The 24,046-nt window shown below is 47.8% G+C and overlaps 1 protein-coding gene across 6 annotated transcripts in view; it reads right to left on the bottom strand.

The window, feature by feature from the left end:
- Nucleotides 1-24,046, bottom strand: part of ALG9 (ALG9 alpha-1,2-mannosyltransferase) — a 579,895-nt gene that overhangs the window by 116,693 nt on the left and 439,156 nt on the right. For 5 of the 6 annotated variants that reach the window (XM_063943252.1, XM_063943251.1, XM_063943254.1 and 2 more), the window contains exon 14: nucleotides 15,660-15,787. In XM_063943252.1, coding sequence (XP_063799322.1) covers nucleotides 15,660-15,787 — 128 coding nt within the window. Of the gene's footprint in view, nucleotides 1-5,296; nucleotides 5,516-15,659; nucleotides 15,788-24,046 lie in introns of those variants that run through there. The other variant, XM_063943255.1, reaches the window with a different exon arrangement.

Here is a 24,046-nt window from a genome sequence, read left to right as displayed (position 1 = left end):
TAGATTTTAGATTTAGAATCGGTCTCACCGAGCCGTCTGGCTTCGGTACCACAATAGTGTGGAATAATACCCCGTTCCCTGTTGCAGGAGGGGTACCTTGATTATCACCTGCTGGGAATACAGCTTGTGAATGGCTTCCAAAACTGACTCCCTGTCAGAGGGAGACGTCGGTAAAGCCGACATTTGGAAACGGCGAGGGGGAGACGTCTCGAATTCCAATATGTACCCTTGAGATATTACCTGAAGGATCCAGGGGTCTACTTGCGAGTGAGCCCACTGCGCACTGAAATTCATTGAGAACGGGCCCCCACCGTGCCTGAGTTTGTAAGGCCCTAGCGTCATACTGAGGGCTTGGCAGAGGCGGGAAAGGGTTTCTGTTCCTGGGAACTGGCTAATCTCTTCAGCCTTTTTCCTCTCCCTCTGTCACGAGCAGAAAAGAGGAACCTTTTGTCCGCTTGCCAACAAAGGACTGCGCCTGATAATACGGCGTCTTATTTTGAGAGGCGACCTGGGGTACAAACGTGGATTTCCCAGTTGTTGCCGTGGCCACCAGGTCTAAAAGACCGACCCCAAATGTCCCCTTTCAAAGGCAATACTTCCAAATGCCGTTTGGAATCCACATCACCTGACCATTTTACTGGTAGAATTGGACAACGCACTTATACTTGATGCCAGTCGGCAAATATTCCGCTGTGCATCATGCATATATAGAAATGCATCTTTTAAATGCTCTATAGGCAATAATATACTATCCTTATCTAGGATATCAATATTTCCAGTCAGAGAATCCGACCATGCCAACCCAGCACTGCACCTCCAGGCTGAGGCGATTGCTGGTCGCAGTATAACACCAGTATGTGTGTGAATACATTTTTGGATACCCTCCTGCTTTCTATCCGCAGGATCCTTAAGGGCGGCCATCTCATGAGAGGGTAGAGCCTTTGTTCTTACAAGCGTGTGAGCGCCTTTTCCCCCCTAGGGGGTGTTTCCCAACGCACCCTAACCTCTGGCGGGAAAGGGTATACAGCCAATACTTTTTAAGAAATTATCAATTGTTATCGGGGGGAAACCCACGCATCATCACACACCTCATTTTATTTCTCAGATTCAGGAAAACTACAGGTAGTTTTTCCCTCACCGAACATAATACCCCTTTTTGGTGGTACTCGTATTATCAGAAATGTATAAAACATTTTCCATTGTCTCAATCATGTAACGTGTGGCCCTACTGGAAATCACGGTTGTCTCTTCACCTTCGACACAGGAGTCAGTATCCGTGTCGGCGTCTGTATCTGCCATCTGAGGTAACGGGCGCTTTAGAGCCCCTGACGGCCTATGAGACGTCTGGACAGGCACAAGCTGAGTAGCCGGCTGTCTCATGTCAACCACTGTTTTTTTATACAGAGCTGACACTGTCACGTAATTTTCAACAGTACATCCACTCAGGTGTCGACCCCCTAGGTGGTGACATCACTGTTACAGACACTCTGCTCCGTCTCCACATCATTTTTCTCCTCATACATGTCGACACAAACGTACCGACACAGCACACACACAGGGAATGCTCTGATAGAGGACAGGACCCCACTAGCCCTTTGGGGAGACAGAGGGAGAGTATGCCAGCACACACCAGAGCGCTATATATATATACAGGGATAACCTTATATAAGTGTTTTTCCCCTTATAGCTGCTGTATGTTTTAATACTGCGCCTAATTAGTGCCCCCCTCTCTTTTTTTAACCCTTTCTGTAGTGTAGTGACTGCAGGGAAGAGCCAGGGAGCTTCCCTCCAACTGAGCTGTGAGGGAAAATGGCGCCAGTGTGCTGAGGAGATAGGCTCCGCCCCCTTTTCGGCGGCCTTATCTCCCGTTTTTCTGTATATTCTGGCAGGGGTTAAATGCATCCATATAGCCCAGGAGCTATATGTGATGTATTTTTTGCCATGTAAGGTATTTTTATCATGTTTTATTGCGTCTCAGGGCGCCCCCCCCAGCGCCCTGCACCCTCAGTGACCGGAGTATGAAGTGTGCTGAGAGCAATGGCGCACAGCTGCAGTGCTGTGCGCTACCTTATTGAAGACAGGAACGTCTTCTGCCGCCGATTTTTCCGGACCTCTTCGCTCTTCTGGCTCTGTAAGGGGGCCGGCGGCGCGGCTCCGGGACCCATCCAGGCTGGGCCTGTGATCGTCCCTCTGGAGCTAATGTCCAGTAGCCAAGAAGCCCAATCCACTTTAGTGAGTTCGCTTCTTCTCCCCTTAGTCCCTCGATGCAGTGAGCCTGTTGCCAGCAGGTCTCACTGAAAATAACAAACCTAAACTAAAACTTTCACTAAGAAGCTCAGGAGAGCCCCTAGTGTGCACCCTTCTCGTCGGGCACAGAAATCTAACATAGGCTTGGAGGAGGGTCATAGGGGGAGGAGCCAGTGCACACCAGTTAGTCCTAAAGCTTTCTTTAGATGTGCCCAGTCTCCTGCGGAGCCGCTATTCCCCATGGTCCTTACGGAGTCCCCAGCATCCACTTAGGACGTTAGAGAAAACAGTAGTATATTTGCCTGGGACACACCAGGTGAGAACAGTAGTATATGCGCCTAGGTTACACCAGGGGAGAACAGTAGTATATGCGCCTTGGACACACCAGGTGAGAACAGTAGTATATGCGCCTAGGTTACACCAGGGGAGAACAGTAGTATGTGCGCCTTGGACACACCAGGTGAGAACAGTAGTATATGCACCTGGGTTACACCAGGGGAGAACAGTAGTATATGTGCCTGGGTTACACCAGGGGAGAACAGCAGTATATGTGCCTGAGTTACACCGGGAGAGAACAGTAGTATATGCGCCTTGGACACACCAGGTGAGAACAGTAGTATATGCGCCTTGGACACACCAGGTGAGAACAGTAGTATATGCGCCTAGGTTACACCAGGGGAGAACAGTAGAATGTGCGCCTTGGACACACCAGGTGAGAACAGTAGTATATGCACCTGGGTTACACCAGGGGAGAACAGTAGTATATGTGCCTTGGTTACACCAGGGGAGAACAGTAGTATATGTGCCTGAGTTACACCGGGAGAGAACAGTAGTATATGCGCCTGAGTTACACCGGGATAGAACAGTAGTATATGCGCCTGGGTTACACCAGGAGAAAACAGTAGTATATTTGCCTGGGACACACCAGGTGAGAACAGTAGTATATGCGCCTTGGACACACCAGGTGAGAACAGTAGTATATGCGCCTAGGTTACACCAGGGGAGAACAGTAGTATATGCGCCTTGGACACACCAGGTGAGAACAGTTGTATATGCGCCTAGGTTACACCAGGGGAGAACAGTAGTATGTGCGCCTTGGACACACCAGGTGAGAACAGTAGTATATGCACCTGGGTTACAGGTTACACCAGGGGAGAACAGTAGTATATGTGCCTGGGTTACACCAGGGGAGAACAGTAGTATATGTACCTGAGTTACACCGGGAGAGAACAGTAGTATATGCGCCTTGGACACACCAGGTGAGAACAGTAGTATATGCGCCTTGGACACACCAGGGGAGAACAGTAGTATATGCACCTAGGTTACACCAGGGGAGAACAGTAGTATGTGCGCCTTGGACACACCAGGTGAGAACAGTAGTATATGCACCTGGGTTACACCAGGGGAGAACAGTAGTATATGTGCCTGGGTTACACCAGAGGAGAACAGTAGTATATGTGCCTGAGTTACACCGGGAGAGAACAGTAGTATATGCGCCTGAGTTACACCGGGAGAGAACAGTAGTATATGTGCCTTGGACACACCAGGTGAGAACAGTAGTATATGCGCCTTGGACACACCAGGTGAGAACAGTAGTATATGCGCCTAGGTTACACCAGGGGAGAACAGTAGTATGTGCGCATTGGACACCCCAGGTGAGAACAGTAGTATATGCACCTGGATTACACCAGGGGAGAACAGTATTATATGTGCCTGGGTTACACCAGGGGAGAACAGTACTATATGTGCCTGAGTTACACCGGGAGAGAACAGTAGTATATGCGCCTGGGTTTCACCAGGAGAAAACAGTCGTATATGTGCCTGGGTTATACCAGGAGAGAACAGTCGTATATGTGCCTGTGCTGATGGACCAGAAAAAGAGCTACATGAACAAATATATTTTTTCAAAGCTTAAAAACAAACCTCACACAGCTCAAGTAACTAAAAGTGTGGAGTACAAAATCCCTCAGTGTACCTGCTGGCCCGGGCACCTTCTGGTGGCTTCCGTTGTCTAGGGCTCTCGCTAACTGCATCTATTGGTGGGCACATAATACCCCCACCCTGGCGGCTCCTTCCTGCTGGCTAGGCCAAGCGTTGTGCACATCACCTGCACGCCTGGCGGCTCCCTCCTGCTAGCCAGGCCCCCTGCAGGTCACTGCTCACACTGGCTGGGGCAGGCCTCTCGATATTTACAGCACCTCCTCAGCAATTTCCCACCCCCACCCCGGATGTGTGTTGCTCAAACTCACCAACTCCAGAGCATGCCTCCTCCAGACCGTGGCGACTCCAGCTGTACTGCTGCTGCTCCCACGAAGACAGACTCTGGATTTTTGAATAACCCCGCCCATCCAGGTGAAGCGCTGAACAGTTGACCTATAGTGCGTAGGCCATACACACAGAACGATGCACCAATATATCTGCAAATATATTGGCTACCATCTGTACAGTAGAGCCGACACACTATGTCTGTGAACGACGTCATTCACAGACATACCGTTTGTACACACCCACCAATCAGTCAACTGATCAGCAAATATATCTGCCAGTGTGTATCCAGCATTACTGTACCACCTGGAGCCCCCTCTGATTTAACTTGTCACAGCATGAGCCAAAAGCAGTACAGTAACAACACGTTATTATAAAAGTGTTTGACCCTTTGGTTCTATCCACCTCTAGTAGGTGCCCCTTCAATAATCATTCCATGCGATTTTACATTATTAATGACCAGTGGGAGGTGCCGTGCAATTGGAATATCTGAAGAACATTTCTTTATAAAGGATTCTCGGTACAGAATAGTTTAAAACTACTCTGAAAATGTTCTTCACCTAAACAATAACTTTATTGATTACATGGAGAACTCTTAAAATGATGTATAATTTCCCAAGCAGGCTCTGGGATGAATTTCTATACTCCCCCAAAACTGAAGCCCACATATCATCTGAAGCAGTTAAACATTGGATTTAGAATACATTTTTTATTTATTTAGTGCAAGAAAAAAAACAAAAAAACACAAAGCCTATTCCCAATTATACAAGCCAGATGACCTGTCTTTTCTTTGTGCAAGGGGTACAACTACAAATCCAGGGATACAGCGTTTAATTAATATTAAAAATAAATAAATAATAATAATAATAAAATAAAATGTAATATAGGTTGAACTCGATGGACGTTTGTCTTTTTTCAACCTCAACAACTATGTAACTTCCTAGACATCCGGCTGAGTGTCTGCTCCTCACCCTCTGCCCTTGTGTCTTCAGAGCTTTGGTATCTGTTTGTGGCGTTAGAGAACAATGCAGCACAATACACATAAAAGTGATAATAGTTCTGGTTCTTAGCGTCCCTACCTTCCCCACTGCTGCTACAAGTGAGGCTTGTGGGAAGACACAAGGAAGGGCTGCAAATTCCTGATTTAGGAACAATACACTGAGAGTAAACGTACAGTATGTGTGTACGAGTATCAGGCATACAACAAAGCCAGCGTAGGTTTAGGTCTTAAATATACAATAACCCTTATTTATCAAACTAAAATGAAAACATAATGTTACTACATAGAGCATCTCAGGCTAAAGTACAGTATAGCCAATCACAAGTGCATGTGGGGCACATACATGTTACATATATACATACAGTATTCAAATTAGTGCACATAAACACATCTATATATGCTACATTAAATATAGACATAAAACAGATGAACATTAACATTGTAAGGAAATATACCGCAGCGTGCTGTGTGATACAGTTCAAGTCATAATCCATTTAGTCTATTACAGAAATCATTCCTATGGACTTAGGCTATGAAGACAATGAACGAACCCCCCCCTAGTCAGATCTGCGTGCTGGTGTGTACTGATGGAATCCATGCAGCTGAGGACCTGTCTGCCTGGCATTCTATCTCCAGCAGAGACGTGGGCTTTTACGTCAATGCTGTGTGACTTAACCTGACAAATGGCAAGAGAACAATGAGGGCTGTGCTGCGCCAAGCTTTTTCCTCTCTAATTCTCTGTGCCCCTTGGGACTAGAATGCAGAAAAGCGTGTCTGATCTCTGGAGGAAAGCGTGGAGCTGTCTGCGCATTGGGATGCACATATGTAATGAATGATAATGTCCTAACCTTGGGATTCGGAATACTGTCCTCTCCACCTAAGGGGCTAGCAGTGACGCATGTGAAAAGTAAAAAAGAAAAAAAAAAGTGGTGACTGTTTTGCTTTTAATGTCCTCGGGGGGACAAAATCAGATACCGTCACAGAGCGGAAGGATAAGTTTCTGCTGCGGTTTGCACACACTTTGCGAGAGCACAGATATGTTAAAGGTGCTCTTTATGATGAGCCCATGTTTGGCTCTGTCAGAAGCAGTCAGCCATATAGTTTCTTCTATCTCAGCTTCAGCAGCAACCTAGTAACCTATGTGATGCCATTACTAGGCTGCTTCTGACATACAGTAACTTTATAGAGGTGCAGTAACATTATAGACACAAATGCAGGAAAGCAGAAGGTGTGTGTGTGTGTGTGTGTGTGTGTGTGTATGTGTGTGTGTGTGTAGGGGGGGGGGGGGGGTGGCAGCTCACAACCCCCAACATATTTGGGAGGTGCCAGTAAAAGAACTGGGTTACAGGGTGAAGAGTGGCTGCCATTTACAGTTAATTTGGGCAGTGTCAGAATGGAAATAATACCCTTTCCTGGCCTCTCCACCTCCTCCCTCCCCACAGCCCTTCTCCGCTTGCCTCCAGGGACCTACTACACCGTTGGAACTCAGGCCTAACCCCTACAGGGTGTGGCTAGATACTGTGGACTGGCCTCTCCTCTGGGACCAGCCCTGGGCTCTTCTCAACTACCCACTTCATATGTTACTGCCCTCTTTCCCCTCAGCTCCTCTTAGTCCTCCCACCCCTTCCCTCGCTGACCTCCCCCGATTTCCAAGAGGTTCCGCTGAAAATGTACCCTGTAAAGTCTCAGCCAGGGTGTGAGCTATGAGTGCTTCCCGTCTCTTTAGCTTCTATATAAAGTCACTCACAAGTTAAAGTATGTTTTGGGGGTATATTTATTATACACATTTTTGGGGAAAAGACCCTAAAAATTGGGATACCCTTAAAATGTACAGTAAGTATTCCCTCAAAGTATTTCATAGGTTCTGCAGCATATATCAAAGATAGAGAATCTGATGTGCTTTCCCTGTTTCCCATCACAACAGCACTGGCGTTAGCCGTTGTAGTCTATAGGTTACATAACACAATTTATTGGGAGAGGGATTGTCCGAATCCCTCCCCGGTAACAGCCACTGGTGCATGCGCTGTCTAATGACCACACATGCGCAGTAAATACACATCATAAAGTAAAGTGGTCCACAATGCAATCACTTTAGTTTACACATTGCTGAGATGGGCTCGTATCGGATCACCTGTCCCTGGATGTGATTTATAATACAACTTGGCAGATATTAATTTCTCGCAAATAGTGTGTACACACTTGATAATGTGAACAATTTGTCGTTTCCATCCGTCGGAATCAGGCAAATCGTTCAAAAAGAGATTTATGGTAGACTTACCATAGTTAGATCTCTTTCTGTGAGGTACACTGGATTCCACAGGGAATAACATAGGGGTATAGAGGTGGCTCTTGATCCGAGGCACCAACAGGTTAAAGCTTTGACTGTTCCCAGGATGCACTGCACCGCCTCCTCTATAACCCCGCCTCCAGGCACTGGAGCTCAGTTTCGTTAACCAGTCCAATGAAGTAACAGGTAAAAGAGACGGCAGATGTTAGTCACATAGAACAACATTCTCACGACAGGAGAAGGGACTAGCAGCTAATGCCGTACAAACCCAAAGAAGCTAAGTACATCAGGGTGGGCGCCCTGTGGAATCCAGTGTACCTCACAGAAAGAGATTTAACTATGGTAAGTCAACCATAAATCTCCTTTTCTGCAGCGGGGTACACTGGTATTCCACAGGGAATGACATTGGGGGATGTCCTAAAGCAGTTCCTTATGGGAGGGGACACACTGTAGCGGGCACAAGAACCCGGCGTCCAAAGGAAGCATCCTGGGAGGCGGAAGTATCCAAGGCATAGAACCTTATGAACGTGTTCACTGAGGACCATGTAGCCGCCTTGCACAATTGTTCAAGGGTCGCACCACGGCAGGCCGCCCAAGAAGGTCCAACCGACCGAGTAGAATGGGCCTTTATGGTAGCAGGAGCTGGAAGGCCAGCCTGTACATAAGCATGTGCAACCACCATTCTAATCCATCTGGCTAGGATCTGCTTGTGAGCAGGCCAGCCATGTTTGTGAAAACCAAACAGAACAAAGAGAGAATCCGACTTCCTGATGGAGGCAGTTCTCTTCACGTAGAAACGGAGAGCCCGTACCACATCCAAAGACCGCTCTTTGGAAGACAATTCACGAGAGGCAAAGGCCGGAACCACAATCTCCTGATTAAGGTGGAAAGAAGACACCACCTTAGGTAAATACCCGGGACGTGTTCTAAGAACCGCGCGATCACGGTGAAAATCAGATACGGTGACCTACAAGATAAGGCACCCAAATCCGACACCCGTCTAGCAGAGGCAAGAGCCAGCAGAAAAAACACCTTAAAAGAAAGCCACTTAAGATCTGCAGCTTCAAGAGGCTCAAACGGAGACCCTTGCAACGCCTCCAAAACCACAACAAGTCCCAAGGGGCCACAGGCGGGGCGTAGGGAGGTTGAATCTGCAACACACCCTGAGTAAACGTATGTACACCAGGTAAAGTTGCAATTTTTCTCTGGAACCAAACCGACAAGGCAGAAATATGAACCTTGATGGAGGCCAGACGAAGGCCCAAGTCCAGGCCTTGTTGTAGAAAGGCCAAAAGTTTGGCAGTACTAAACTTGTAAGCGTCATGATTGTTAGATGCGCACCAAGCAAAGTAAGAGTTCCAGACCCTATGGTAAATCCGAGCAGAATCCGGTTTCCGGGCCTTCAACATGGATTGAATGACCGTCTCAGAAAATCTTTTGGCCCTCAAGACGGAAGCTTCAAGAGCTACACCGTCAAGGCCAATCGGGCTAAATCCTGATATACAGTACACAGGGGCCCTGAACGAGGAGATCTGGGCGTTGTGGAAGTAGAAGGGGACGCTCTATTGAGAGACCCTGAAGGTCTGAGAACCAGTGCCGTCTGGGCCATGCTGGAGCGAACAGAAGTAGGATTCCTCCTTCTTGCTTGAACTTCCTTATTACTCTGGGCAGGAGTGACACCGGAGGGAACACGTATGGCAGCTGAAAGTTCCATGGACTTGCCAGTGTGTCCACGAACGCTGCTTGAGGATCCCTTGTCCTTGCTCCGAAGACCGGAACCTTGTGATTGTGTCGAGATGCCATCAGGTCCGCATCTGGAAGGCCCCACTTGTCCACGAGGAGTTGAAACACTTCTCGATGGAGGCTCCACTCTCCGGCGTGTACGTCCTGATGACTGAGAACGTCCGCTTCCCAGTTTAGGACCCCCGGAATGAATACTGCCGATATGGCTGGCAGATGGCGTTTCGCCCACTGAAGAATCCGTGATACTTCTCTCATTGCCATGCGGCTTCGAGTGCCGCCTTGATGATTGATGTACGCCACCGTAGTGGCGTTGTCCAACTGTACTTGAACAGGTCTGTTCTGTATTAAATGCTGAGCCAAGTTCAGAGCATTGAACACCGCCCGCAATTCCAGAATGTTTATCGAGAGGAGAGACTCCTCCTTGGTCCACCGACCCTGAAGGGAGTGTTGCTCCAACACCACGCCCCAACCTCTCAGACTGGCATCCGTCGTCAGAAGGACCCAGTTGGAGATCCAGAAGGGACGACCCCTGCTCAATCTTTGGTCCTGAAGCCACCAGCTCAGTGACAGACGGACCTCCGGAGACAAGATGATCATTTGAGACCTGATCCGGTGAGGCAGGCAGCCCCACTTGGCAAGAATCAGCTTCTGCAGAGGGCGGGAATGGAATTGAGCGTACTCCACCATGTCGAAAGCCGACACCATGAGACCTAGCACTTGCATTGCCGAATGTATCGACACTTGCGGACGAGATAGGAAGCATCGAATCCTGTCCTGAAGCTTCAGGACTTTCTCCTGAAACAAGAACAACCGCTGGTTGTGAGTGTCCAACAACCCCCTAGGTGCACCATGCTCTAAGCAGGGACCAGGGAAGATTTCTTCCAGTTGATGAGCCACCCGTGGGCTTTCAGAAGCTGGATAGTCAGATCCAGATGGCATAGGAGAATTTCAGGGGAATTTGCCAGGATCAACAAGTCGTCCAGGTACGGTAGGATCCTGACCCCTTGACGGCGGAGTACAGCCATCATTACCACCATGACCTTGGCGAAAACTCTCAGAGCCATGGTCAAACCAAAAGATAACGCCTGAAATTGGTAATGGAGGTTGCCAACTGCAAACCTCAGGTACTGCTGATGCGACACTGCAATGGGAATATGCAGGTAAGCATCCTGTATGTCCAGGGAGACCATATAATCCCCAGATTCCAATGCCAGAACAATAGAGCGAAGAGTTTCCATACGAAACTTGGAGACCATCACAAATTTGTTCAAGGACTTGAGATTGAGAATGGGCGGGAGGACCCGTTCGGTTTCGGGACTAGGAACAGCGGTGAATAGTACCCCTTGCCTCTCTGAGCCAGAGGCACCTTACTACCACTCCTGTGTCCAGGAGGGACTGTACCACCGAATGAAGTTTTTGTCTTCACCTGATCCGAAGGGACGTCTGTCAGGCAAAATTGATGAGGGGGACGATTCTTGAAGGATACGGCGTAACCTCGAGTGACGACTTCCCATACCCAGGCATCGGAAGTGGTCTTCAACCATTCCTGGGTAAACCCTAGGGAGGCCCGCCCCGTCATGCGGCAGGTTTGTCAGTTTTGGAAGCAGGCTGACAGGCAGCCAAGGCCCATTTGGGTTTGGGCTTATTGGGTTTGGAAGTGCGAACCTGTTTCGGGTACACCTCACCTTTTGCCTTCACTGAAGGACGAAAGGAGCAAAAGGGAGTACTCTTAGCCTTCGGCACCGAAGGACCAGTACTAGGTAGACATGTTGTTTTAGCAGAAGCTAAGTCAGCTACTATCTTGTTGAGGTCTTCTCCAAAATGAATGTCTCCCTTAAAAGGGAGTACCTCCAGGGTTTTCTTAAGAGTCCAGATCCACAGACCAGGACCGTCACCAGAGAATCCGGCAAGCCAAAATGGACATAGTAGAAGCCTTGGCCGCCAGAATACCGGCATCAGAAGCTGCCTCCTTAATATAATGAGACGATGTGACAATATATGACAGACATTGTCTAGCATGATCAGAAGCGTTGGAAGGCAACTCCACCTCCAGCTCCTGAGCCCATGTTTCAACAGCCTCTGCAGCCCATGTCGCTGCAATGGTGGGCCTATGCGCAGCATCAGTTAGGGTGTGAATTGCCTTTAAACTACCCTCCACACGCTTATCCGTCGGTTCTTTCAGAGACGTAACGGTAGTTACAGGCAGAGCAGAGGATACCACCAGCCTCAACACCTGCGAATCCGCTGGCGTGGGTGTTTCCCAACTTTTACTTAGCTCCGCTGCGAGGGGGTAGCAAGCCAGCATCTTCTTGTGAGGCGTGAATTTCTTTCCTGGATTTTCCCAGGACTCCTGACGTATGTCAACTAAATGGTCAGAATGAGGTAAGACTTGTTTAACCACTTTCTGATGCTTAAACCTGTGCGGGTTCTTAGGGGCAGCATCAGGCTCCGGGTCATCAGTAATTTGAATAATGAGCCTGATAGCCTCCAACAAGTCAGGGACATCCACCTGTGAAACAGCTTCCCCATCAGAAGCGTCGGGATCAGAATCTGTGGGGTCAGTATAAACACCATCCTCATCAGAAGAGGTGTCTGGGACGTTGGTGGATTGTGAGGAAGTAATGGCCCGCTTAGATGACGTCTTGGTCTTAGGCGGGCGAGGGTTAGACTTTTGAGTAGTCAGTGATTGGTTCAATTGCTGTAACTGAGCGGACAGTTGATCTGCCCATGGCGGATTAACCGCGGGGACCATAAGCGGTTGTACCGGCACAGGAGGTCCCATAGGGGACGTTAGTCTAGTTACCAGCGTATTCAATAGCATGGAAAAGGTAGCCCAAGGTGGGTCATTTTGAACCCCCGTTGCTACAGTCCCACTAGGCTGCTATGTTTTCCTCAAATGTGTCTGCAGCATCGAAAAATACACACTGAGTATATCCTGTGAACTACCTATATTAAATGATAAACCTGATGCACTTAGCCCCCTCAGGTTATAGAATATAGGGATAGCAATCTGAGTGAGATACACGAAATGGAGGTCACACAGCAGCTATATGCACACACACATAGTCACAATGTACAATGCAGAAATTATGACATGCAATAAAACTGCACTGGACTAGCAATACAGAGTAGTACTATGTATAGCTATACACTCAATAGATATAACAATGCACAGTAAAGACTGGATGTATATCACAGGGTACTTGTACCACATAACCCTGACTAAATGCACTCTTTCTTAACTAACACTGTCAGCAGACATGTAGAATACTTAAGTGTCCTGTAAAATGCACAGCGCTGACATGCAGGCGGCTTTACAGAGGAGGATTTGCTCAAACGGTCCCAGGATCTGCTCAGCTTGTCCTAATGGCGCCCAAACGCTGACAGGGAGTGAGGGAGAGAGAGAGATGCAGTTCCAGGGTGGGAACATTTACGCTAAATGGCGCCCTGAGGCTGGGGGAGGGGCTACAAGTCAAAGCCTTATCCCCCTGCTGGACTTCACCACCCGGTACTGTGGGCTTATATAAATGGTTTATGAGAGAAAACCGACCTGTGCCCTTGCCCTGGTGGTCTAGTGGGGTCCCTGTACTACTACAGTGTCCATGCCAGCGCGCACGGCCTGCCTCCCACCGGCCGCGCGGGATCGCGATTTACAGCGGGTCCCGCTGGGGAGACCCACTTACCTCCTCCCTGAGTGCGGCCACGCGATCCAGGAGAACAGCGGTCATGTGTGTGACTACCTGGAAGAAAACCGGAGCCTCCGCTGTAGGTACCCGGCAACCAGGGCGCGGGAGTGTACAGCGCCGCTGGGAGAGGTGATGGAGTTGCAGCAGGAGATGTCTGACTGGGTGGTCTTCGGTATGCCGTATGTCGGGATCCCGGCGCACAGTATACCGGCGCCGGGATCCCGACACCCGGCATACCGACAGCTATACTCCCTCGTGGGGGGCCCACGAACCCCCTGGAGGGAGAATAAATAGCGTGTAGCGCGCCACCGTGCCCGCAGCGTGGCGAGTGCAGTGAGCCTGCAAGGGGCTCCTTTGCACTCGACACACTGTCGGTATGCCGAAGGTCGGGCTCCCGGCGCCAGTATGCTGGTCGCCGGGAGCCCGGCCGCCGGCTTACCATACTACACCCGTCTGACTGACATCTAACACAGTCAGTGTCTCTGCTGCAGCCCTTGAAGTCTTCATTTTTCTTAAAAAGCTTCTTCTCAGGGCTGCTGGGGCAGCCCCCCTGTTGTATGCCTGCTTATTTCATGGCACCAACTACAAAACTGAGCTCCTGTGCACGGAGGCGGGGTTATAGAGGAGGCAGCGCTAGGCATTCTGGGAAGAAGGTCAAAGCTTTGAGCCTGTTGGTGCCTCGGATCAAGTTCCTACTCTATACCCCAATGTCATTCCCTGTGGAGCCCAGTGTACCCCGCAGCAGAAATTCAGATAACAATACACTTGTTCTTAACGAACACTGTCTAAAATGACATGTAGAATACTTAAGTGTCTGTAAATGTACAGCGCTGATGAGGCAGGCAGCTTTACAGAGGATAGAGAGCCCTGCAGTCCCGGAGATCAGCCCAGCTAGTAGTGAAGATGGTGCCAAACTCTCTGTCAGGGAGTGAGGGAGAGTGAAATGCAGCTCCAGGGCGGGAACACCAGCAGTAGATGGCGCCCGGAGCTGGGGGAGGGGCTACAGGTCAGCACCTTATCCCCTATGCTGGTCCTCACCACCGGGTACTGTGGAGCCTATATAAAACGGATATTAGTAAATCCGACCTGTGCTCCCTTACCCAGGTGGATATAGTGGGGTCCCTGTGCAGTACAGTGTCCCCGCCAGCGGAGCGGTCCATCTCCTGGGACCGTGACCGGACCGCGATTAACTGGCGGGTCCCACCTGGGGGACCCTCTTACCGCCTCCCTGATGTGCTGCCACGCAATCCTGGAGAGCGTCAGCTGTGGTGTGCCTGACTGGTGAGCATCCACTGTAAGTACTCGGGAACCCGGCCGCGGGAGTATGCAGCGCTGCTGGGGAGGTGATGGAGCCGCAGTACAGAATGTCAGACTGACATAAAAAGTGCTGCGACCCTTGAAGTCTTCTTAAAAAGCTCTTTTCAGAGCTGTCTAGCGCAGCCCCATCTGTTAGTGACCTGCACTGCAGGCACCAACTTATAAACTGAGCTCCAGTGCCTGGAGGCGGGGTTATAGAGGAGGCGGTGCAATGCATCCTGGGAACAGTCAAAGCTTTAGCCTGTTGGTGCCTCGGATATACCAGTGTACCCTGCTGCAGAAATATTGTCTAGTGTGTACTCAGCTGTTATCTGCATTCCCCATCGTGTCCTTTATGCTGTTCTTTTACATAAATGTGTGCATATGTGTGTGTATGAATAGATAGACAGACAGACAGACAGACAGACAGATAGATAGATAGATAGATAGATCGATCGATCTCTATAATCAGGTAGGCGGTGTGGTGGGTATGTCCAGCTGCCCGAGAGCGTGCCATAAAGCGATAAGGGGCGCCAAAATGAAATCATATCTCACCCCTTCCCCCAAAAAATAAAAAAAATGTTGTGGCTCCCCTGTTTACAAGGACAATCATTTATAACTTTGGGCTAATACTCCCCAAGTCCAAGTTAAGTCCAAGTCAGCAGATTAGATGCATATCAGCAGTAACAGCAACATCTACTCTATCTGTATACTGCTTGTATGAAGAATAAAATATGTACACTGCTTTCAAGATACAAGACTATTGACCTGCTGCAGTGATGGAAGCATGTGGAGTGTAATTACTCCTTTGCGCACAGGGAAATAAATGTGTACACTGGCACATATGCAGAGTTCTGCAAATCTTCATGGTCACCTGCCCCCAACCTACACGCTTAGTTTCATAGTCATCATCACCCTACACGAAGCACTGCCAGCCAACCCTGCAGAACCTGCAATGTGGTCTACAACCCACCCAGTCTGAAATCTGCCTATGTGGGAACGCTCTGTAACAGCCCACTTACACTCCTTCAGACATAACAGGAGATGCAACTGAAGTGTTACACCTCTGCATTGCACACACTTTCTGCTGTGGTAGGAATACTATAGAATGACAGGAGGGATACTCATTCCTTACCTTGAGGCATCCATGAACGGTTTGTAGGCTATCACCATCCATTCTTCCTTTGTAGAGTATTTAGGCTCCCGGATTGTTTTTGTGACCGTATCCAAATCAACCAAATAGTGACACTTGCCAATATCTACCTACAAGATATTTCAGGACAAAAAACAGAAGTTAGATTAAAATACTTATTTGGAGATAAAGAACTAAAATTGTCCCCACAAAGTCAGTATACATGAACAATACCTTTAGTGTACTTTGGCCGGTATCCTATACCTTTAGTGTACTTTGGGCAGAATCCTATACCTTTAGTGTACTTTGGGCAGTATCCTATACCTTTAGTGTACTTTGGGCAGTATCCTATACCTTTAGTGTACTTTGGGCAGTATCCTATACCTTTAGTGTACTTTGGGCAGTATCCTATACCTTTAGTGTACTTTGGCCGGTATCCTATACCTTTAGTGTACTTTGGGCAGAATCCTATACCTTTAGTGTACTTTGGGCAGTATCCTATACCTTTAGTGTACTTTGGGCAGTATCCTATACCTTTAGTGTACTTTGGGCAGTATCCTATACCTTTAGTGTACTTTGGGCAGTATCCTATACCTTTAGTGTACTTTGGGCGGTATCCTATACCTTTAGTGTACTTTGGGCGGTATCCTATACCTTTAGTGTACTTTGGGCAGTATCCTATACCTTTAGTGTACTTTGGGCAGTATCCTATACCTTTAGTGTACTTTGGGCGGTATCCTATACCTTTAGTGTACTTTGGGCAGTATCCTATACCTTTAGTGTACTTTGGGCGGTATCCTATACCTTTAGTGTACTTTGGGCGGTATCCTATACCTTTAGCATACTTTGGGCGGTACTTTATCGCTGCTAATAGGATTGCTTGAGGCTATCCTATTAGCCCTGATGCCGGCATCCTTTTCACTTGATGTTGGCACTTATCAGGGATTATGTTTCGGGTCCCTCAGGAACCAGAAGCATAATACGCGATAAGGGGCCACAAGGTCTGCAATAAAACATGGGATGGGGACGTATCGATCAAAACGGCCTTTAATTGGATATTGCAATAATGACCATCAGTCACTGATCACAATATCCGGCTAATAGGAGAGAGAGTCCTCTTTGGAAGGAAATTATCAGTTCTCTAATACTAGCAACATCTGGAGAGCTCAATGGAAAAGCTAGGAAAACATTTTATTTTATTAAAAATACATAAACATATATTAGGAGGTGTTTATTGCCGAGTAGTATCAATACAGATCAAAAATGCTGAATTTAGACATCGCTGCCACACTAAATGTGCTCAATTACTCAACTATGGGGCCATAGGTACGGGTCTGTGGAAAGTATCATGCCTTACTGCACCTCTCCTCTGACCAGAGATGCACAATAGCAGGAAAAAAAAAAAAACCTTTAAAAGTTACCCATCAGCTAAATTCCAAGCACCCAGCATGTAATTGGGTCATAGACAAATGAACATCATTTAAATTAATCAAAACATTATAGATCCAGGAGAAATAAAGGACTGTGAGGTGTATAACAATTATAAAAGATTAGTAATAAAAAATAGGATTTTAATTACCTACCTGTAAATCCTTTTTTTTGTAGTCCGTAGAGGATACTTGGGCTCCATTTAGTACCATAGGGTATAGATGGGTCCACTAGGAGCCATGGGCACTTTAAGAATTTGATAGTGTGGGCTGGCTCCTCCCTCTATACCTCTCCTACCAGACTCAGTCTAGAAAACTGTGCCTGAGGAGACGGACATACTTTGAGAGAAGGATAGATAAAGATAGTGTTGAGATTCCGAACCAGCATACACAAAACAGAGGAAAGCTAACCTAACCTAACCTTAAACAGGAACAGCAACAGCTGAGCCAACAATACTTAACCAAGAAACAGAGCAGGAAGAAAGAAGTAACGGGTGGGCGCCCAGTATCCTCTACGGACTACGAGTTAAAGGATTTACCGGTAGGTAATTAAAATCCTATTTTCTTTTACATCCTAGAGGATACTGGGATTCCATTTAGTACCATGGGGATGTTCCAAAGCTCACAAACTGGGTGGGTGAGTGCTGAGGTTCCTGTAGAACTGATTGACCAAACTGAAGGACCTCAGAGGCGAAAGTATCGAACTTGTAGAACTTTGCAAACGTGTTCGAACCTGACCAAGTAGCTGCTCGGCAGAGCTGTGAAGCCGAAACACCCCGAGCAGCCGCCCAGGAAGAACCCACCGACCTAGTAGAGTGGACCTGTACAGATTTTGGAACCGGCAAGCCTGCCGTGGAATAAGCATGCTGGATAGTGAGCCTGATCCAGCGTGCAATTGTCTGCTTTGAAGCAGGACACCCAATTTTACTGGGATCATATAGGACGAACAGCGAGTCAGATTTCCTGTGACGAGCTGTCCTCTTTACGTATACCTTCAAAGTCCTCACAACATCCAAAGACTTTGAAGTAGTGGAAGTGTAGGTGATAACCGGAACCACCATAGGTTGGTTGATGTGAAATGCAGATACCACTTTCGGAAGAAATTGCTGACTAGTTCTGAGTTCAGCTCTGTCCTCATGGAAAATTAAATAGGGGCTATTGTGAGACAAAGGCCCCAGCTCCGACACACGTCTTGCTGAAGCCAAGGCCAAGAGTGTGACGGTCTTCCACATAAGATATTTTACGTCCACCTCCTGTAATGTTTCAAACCAGTCCGATTGGAGGAGCTGCAGCACCAAATTGAGATTGCAAGGTGCTGTGGGAGGCACATAGGGAGGTTGGATGTACAGAACACCTTTCAAAAACGTCTGGACCTCAGGGAGAGAAGCCAATTGTTTTTGAAAGAAAATAGACAAGGCCGAAATCTGAACTTTTATGGAACCCAGACGTAGAGCCCACATCCACACCTGCCTGCAGAAAAAGCAGGAAATGTCCCAGGTGAAATTCCACCGCAGAATAAGTTCTGCTCTCACACCAAGAGACGTATTTTTTCCAAATGGTAATGGTAATGGCTTGGATCATAGTCGGGATAACTTTATTAGGGATCCCTCTTCTGGCTAGAATCAGCCATTCAACTTCCATGCCGTCAAACGTAGCCGCGGTAAGTCCTAATAGACGAACGGGCCCTGTTGCAGAAGATCCGCACAAAGAGGTAGAGGCCACAGATCTTCGAGGAGCATCTCCAGACGGTCCGTGTACCAGCCTTCTTGGCCAGTCCGGATCAATGAATATTGCTTGAACCTTTTCCCTTTTTATTCTTTTGAGAATTCTTGGGATCATAGGAAATGGAAGAAACACGTACACCATCTGATAGACCCATGGAGCCGTCAGAGCGTCTACTGCCACTGCCTGTGGGTCTCTCAATCTGGAACAATACCGCTTGAGCTTCTTGTTGAGCCGAGAGGCCCTCATGTCGATTTGTGCATATACCCATCGACGTGTCAAGCACCTGAACACTTCCGGATGTAGGCCCCACTCCCCCAGTTGCAGGTTGTGTCTGCTGAGGAAGTCTGCTTCCCAGTTGTCTACTCCCGGAATGAAGACCGCTGACAATGCCACAGTGTTTTTTTTCCGCCCAGAGGAGAATTCTTAACATCTCTGACATTGCTGCTCTGCTTTTCATTCCGCCCTGTCGGGTTATGTATGTCACTGCCGTCACACTGTCTGACTGGACTTAAATGACCTGATTCTGAAGAAGATAAGAAGACTGCAGAAGGGCGTTGTATATGGCCCTGAGTTCCAGAATGTTGATTGGAAGGATGACTTCCTGACTTGACCATCTTCCTTGAAACTGCACCCCCTGGGTAACTGCTCCCCAACCTCGGAGGCTTGCATCTGTGGTTAACAGGATCCAGTCCTGAATTCTGAACCTCCGACCCACCACAGAAGGGAGATCCTGGCTTTTGGCGTCAGACAAATCCTCTGGTGCATGTGAAGATGCGATCCGGCCCATTTGTCCAACAGATCGAGCTGGAAGGGTCTTGCGTGAAACCTTCCGTATTGAATTGCCTTGTAAGAGGCCACCATTTTCCCCAGAAGGCAAATGCAAATATGCACTAATATCCGGGTTGGCTTCAGGTCATCCCGAACCATCGACTGCATTACCAATGCCTTTTCCAATAGAAGGAACACTTTCTGCGACTCCGTGTCCAGTATCATTCCCAAGAATGGGAGTCAACACGGCTCTAGGTGAGATTACGGAAGGTTCAGAATCCCCCCGTGATCCTGGAGAAGTTTGGTTGAGAGGCCAATGCTGTTCAGCAACCTCTCCCTGGACGGCGCCTTTATCAGACGATCATCCAGGTACGGAATTATGTTCACTCCCTGCTTGTGGAGTATAATCATCATCACCTTGGTCTTGGTGAACACCCTCGGTGCCATGGAAAGACCAAATGGCAGGGCCTGGAACTGGTAGTGACAGCCCTGCAGTGCAAACCATAGATAAGCCTGATGAGGCGGCCAGATCGGAATGTGAAGGTATGCATCCTTGATATCCAGAGACACTAGGAATTCCCCTTCCTCTAGACCTGAGATCACCGCTCTCAGATACTCCATCTTGAACTTGAACATTCTTAAGAACGGGTTCAAGGTCTTGAGGTTCATAATTGGTCGTACCGAACCGTCCGGTTTCGGTACTACAAACCAGTTGGAATAGTACCCCTTGTTGTGTAGATGAGGTGGAACTGGAACAATGACTTGAGTCTGTACCAGTTTTTGGATGGCCTGCTGCAAAGTTATACTTGCCTCTTGTGAAGCTGTTAAGCCTGACTTGTAGAATCTGTGAGGTGGGAGCTCTTGGAACTCCAGTCTGTAGCCCTGGGAAATAAGATCTATGACCCAGGGATCTCGGCACGAACTTGACCAGATGTGACTGAAGAATTTTAGTCGGGCTCCCACCTGAAAGTCCTCCAGGCCTCGTGATCCACCGTCATGCTGAAGGCTTTGAGGAAGCAGAGCCTGAGCTCTGTTCCTGAGCACCTGCAGTTGCTGGTTTGCGTGGTTTACCCCTTGTGCCACTGGAGGCCGTAGAAGCACCTCTGGATTTTCGCTTAAACCTGGCTGTCGGAATGGACTGTAAATTTGAAGCTGAATAAGCTTTCCTGGCCGGGGGAGCTGCGGAAGGAAGATACATAGACTTACCCGCAGTAGCTTTGGAGATCCATTTGTCTAGTTCGTCTCCAAACAAGGCCTCTCCTGTGAATGGTAGGCCTTCCATGCCTTTCCTGGAGTCCGCATCAGCAGGGTTCCGGTATGAAAGATAGATAGTGTCTAGTTAGACAGTCAATAGATAGACACCATGGGGGTAATTCCAAGTTGATCGCAGCAGGATTTTTGTTAGCAATTGGGCAAAACCATGTGCACTGCAGGGGAGGCAGATATAACATGTGCAGAGAGAGTTAGATTTGGGTGTGGTGAATTCAATCTGCAATCTAAATTGCAGTGTAAAAATAAAGCAGCCAGTATTTACCCTGCACAGAAAGAAAATAACCCACCCAAATCTAACTCTTTCTGCACATGTTATATCTGCCTCCCCTGTAGTGCACATGGTTTTGCCCAATTGCTATTAAAAATCCTGCTGCGATCAACTTGGAATTACCCCCCATATGTTAGATGGACATTAGGTCGACAGGGTCAAAAGGGTCAAAAGGTCGACATGGAAAAGGACGACAAGTCAAAAGGTCGACAGGTCAAAAGGTCGACAGGGTCAAAAAGTCGACATGAAAATGGTCGACATGAAAAAGGTAGACACCATGTTTTTTGCATTTTTGTGGTTTGTGTGGATAGTTTTGTCATCTGGGACCCCCAATTGTAGAAAGGCATACCCTCGCTGCGCTCGCCACAAGGTTTATAACCAACTCTATGCCGACATGGATAGAGAAAGTATGAAATAATCCAAAAACATGTTACATTTAAAAAAAAAACATTTGTCTATCTTTTTTATGTCGACCATTTTCATGTCGACCTTTTGACCTGTCGACATTTTCCATGTCGACCTTTTGACCTAATGTCTGTCTAATATATGGTGTCTATCTATTGACTGTCTAACTAGACACTGTCTATCTATCAAACGGATAGGCATCAGCAGTCCACTGGCGTAGCCATAAGCCCCTGTGTGCTGACACAGCCATAGCGGTGGTGCGTGCATTAAGCAAACCAATCTCTTTTATGGCTGCCACCATAAAGTTCGCAGAGTTCTGTATATGCTGCAGGAGTAAAACAATATCCCCCCTAGACAAGGATTCTAACCCCTCAATTAGGTTACCTGAACATTTAGCAATGGCTTTTGTGATCCAAGCACATGCAATAGTGGGTCTCTGGGCACCCCAGCCGCTGTGTACAATGATTTGAGTGTAGTCTCAATTTTACGATTAGCCGTATCTTTTAGGGAGGCTGCACCAGGGACAGGCAATACAATTATTCTTGACAGCCTAGAGACTGATGCGTCCACTATCGGTGGATTTTCCCATTTTTTCCTATCCTCCAGAGGAATAGGAAAAGATGAGAGCAACCTTTTAGGGATTTGAAATTTCTTATCAGGATTAACCCAAGGTTCTTCAAACAGGTATTCAATTCCTTTGACGCAGGAAAAGTGACTGAGGACTTCTTTTTTACATTAAAATAAGATTCCTCACACTCCTCTGACACCTTATTAGGAATTTGCAGAACATCTCTGATAGCCTCTACAAGAGCCTCTATTCCCTGTGACAGAGTAGCATCCCCCTCCCCCTCCAAATCCACCTCACCCTCCTCCATGTCTGACCTGTTAGCGTCAGACTGCAGGATATGGGCCAGGGATTGCTTTTGCAGACAAATGGGAGGGGACTGAGTCTCTATTCATAAACTCATCCACAGTCTCTCTTAAGTATTGTCTCTTTCTCATTGCGGGATAGTTTTGTCGAAATATTTGAGATTATTCACATAATGGAATTAACCCACTCCGGTTTAGCCCTGCTATTCTGGGAAGGTGCACTGCCCAGAGTACCCAGTGGTGAAGAGGAACACTCCACTGTACAAGAAACACACTCTTTGCCTGACATAATGTAAATGTGACAACACACACACACACACACACACACACACACACACACACACACACACACACACACACACACACACACACACACACACACACAGGAAAAGGTAAAGCACAATTAACCCACAAAGAGCCCTTCCAGGGACACAAAGAAATTATGGAGCCAGCACACTGTGCTCTTATCGCTAATGCCAAGCTTAGCTGGGCCACAGACTAAGTACCCTGCTAGGCGACTTAGTACACTAATAATCGCTCCCCCCCTGCTATGACCCCCTGGTACCGCTGAGGTAATCTGGAGTCACTCCGGAGGAGCTGCGCTTCCCTGTCAGTCAGCATCTGTGTCCACTGCAGAGGGAAAATGGCGCTGGTGAGCTGCTGGATCCTCTCATAGTGAAGCCCCGCCCCTTCAATGGCGCGCGGTCTTCCCACTTTTTTTTATACTGGCTGAGGTAATTTGTTGCTTAAAATGGAGAGAAAACCGTTATAAGGCTGTTTTTGCCAGTGTGGGTACTGTGACGCAGCTGTGCACTGTGTCTGGAGACGCATTCCTCTCCGGTTAGAAGCCGTGTGTCTCCGTACCCTCATGTCGTCATAATGGCCGGTGATCCGCTAGCCAGGGCCGCCTGCTTAGTACTCAACACTCTTCATTCTTCTGGCTTTGTTAGGGGTGGCGGCATGCTGCGAGAATGTACGCTCGCCGTGGTGGGGCTTGCGAATAGTTCCCTCAGGAGCTCAGTGTCCTGTCAGCGGGGAACGGGACCATTAACCCTTCAAGAGGCTGCGCTGTCCCCGACCCTAAGTCCCACGAAGCAGGCAGGCTGGTGCCAACCAGCCCTGCCTAAAAATAACAAACATATAAAATAAATGCAAAAAACTCTTCAGGAGCTCATTTTCTAAACTGATTCTGGTAGGAGAAGCATAGAGGGAGGACCCAGCCCACACTATCAAAGTCTTAAAGTGCCCATGGTTCCTAGTGGACCCGTCTATACCCTATGGTACTTAATGGAACCCCAGTATCCTCTAGGACGCAAGATAAATAATATTCAGCAACAAATAATTCACTAAATAAAGTGCAAGAGATTCAAAACATTTCTCTCTCTATTTTTGGGTTCATATTTGTTTGCCAAACATATGGGCACAGAGAGAAAAGAGAGAAAAAGAAAAAAATCAATGCTCATTCTCTCCACATCACTCTCCCATTAGACGGAGGCCGAACGTCAGCTCCAGCCTGATAACATATTATTTGTTGATCTTGGCGTGTAGTATAAAGATTTCTGATAAAGACAAGTCTGTCATCTGTAAGATATATGATCTCTTACTGCCAAGTCTTAAACGCACTGTGCTCATTATAAAGTGCTACAAAGTAGAAC

This window comes from Pseudophryne corroboree, chromosome 10 (genome assembly GCF_028390025.1).
Source record: "Pseudophryne corroboree isolate aPseCor3 chromosome 10, aPseCor3.hap2, whole genome shotgun sequence".
Lineage (NCBI taxonomy): Eukaryota > Metazoa > Chordata > Amphibia > Anura > Myobatrachidae > Pseudophryne > Pseudophryne corroboree.
The sequence above is the reverse complement of the archived record's forward strand: the minus strand, read 5'-3'. Positions and strand labels throughout refer to the sequence as shown.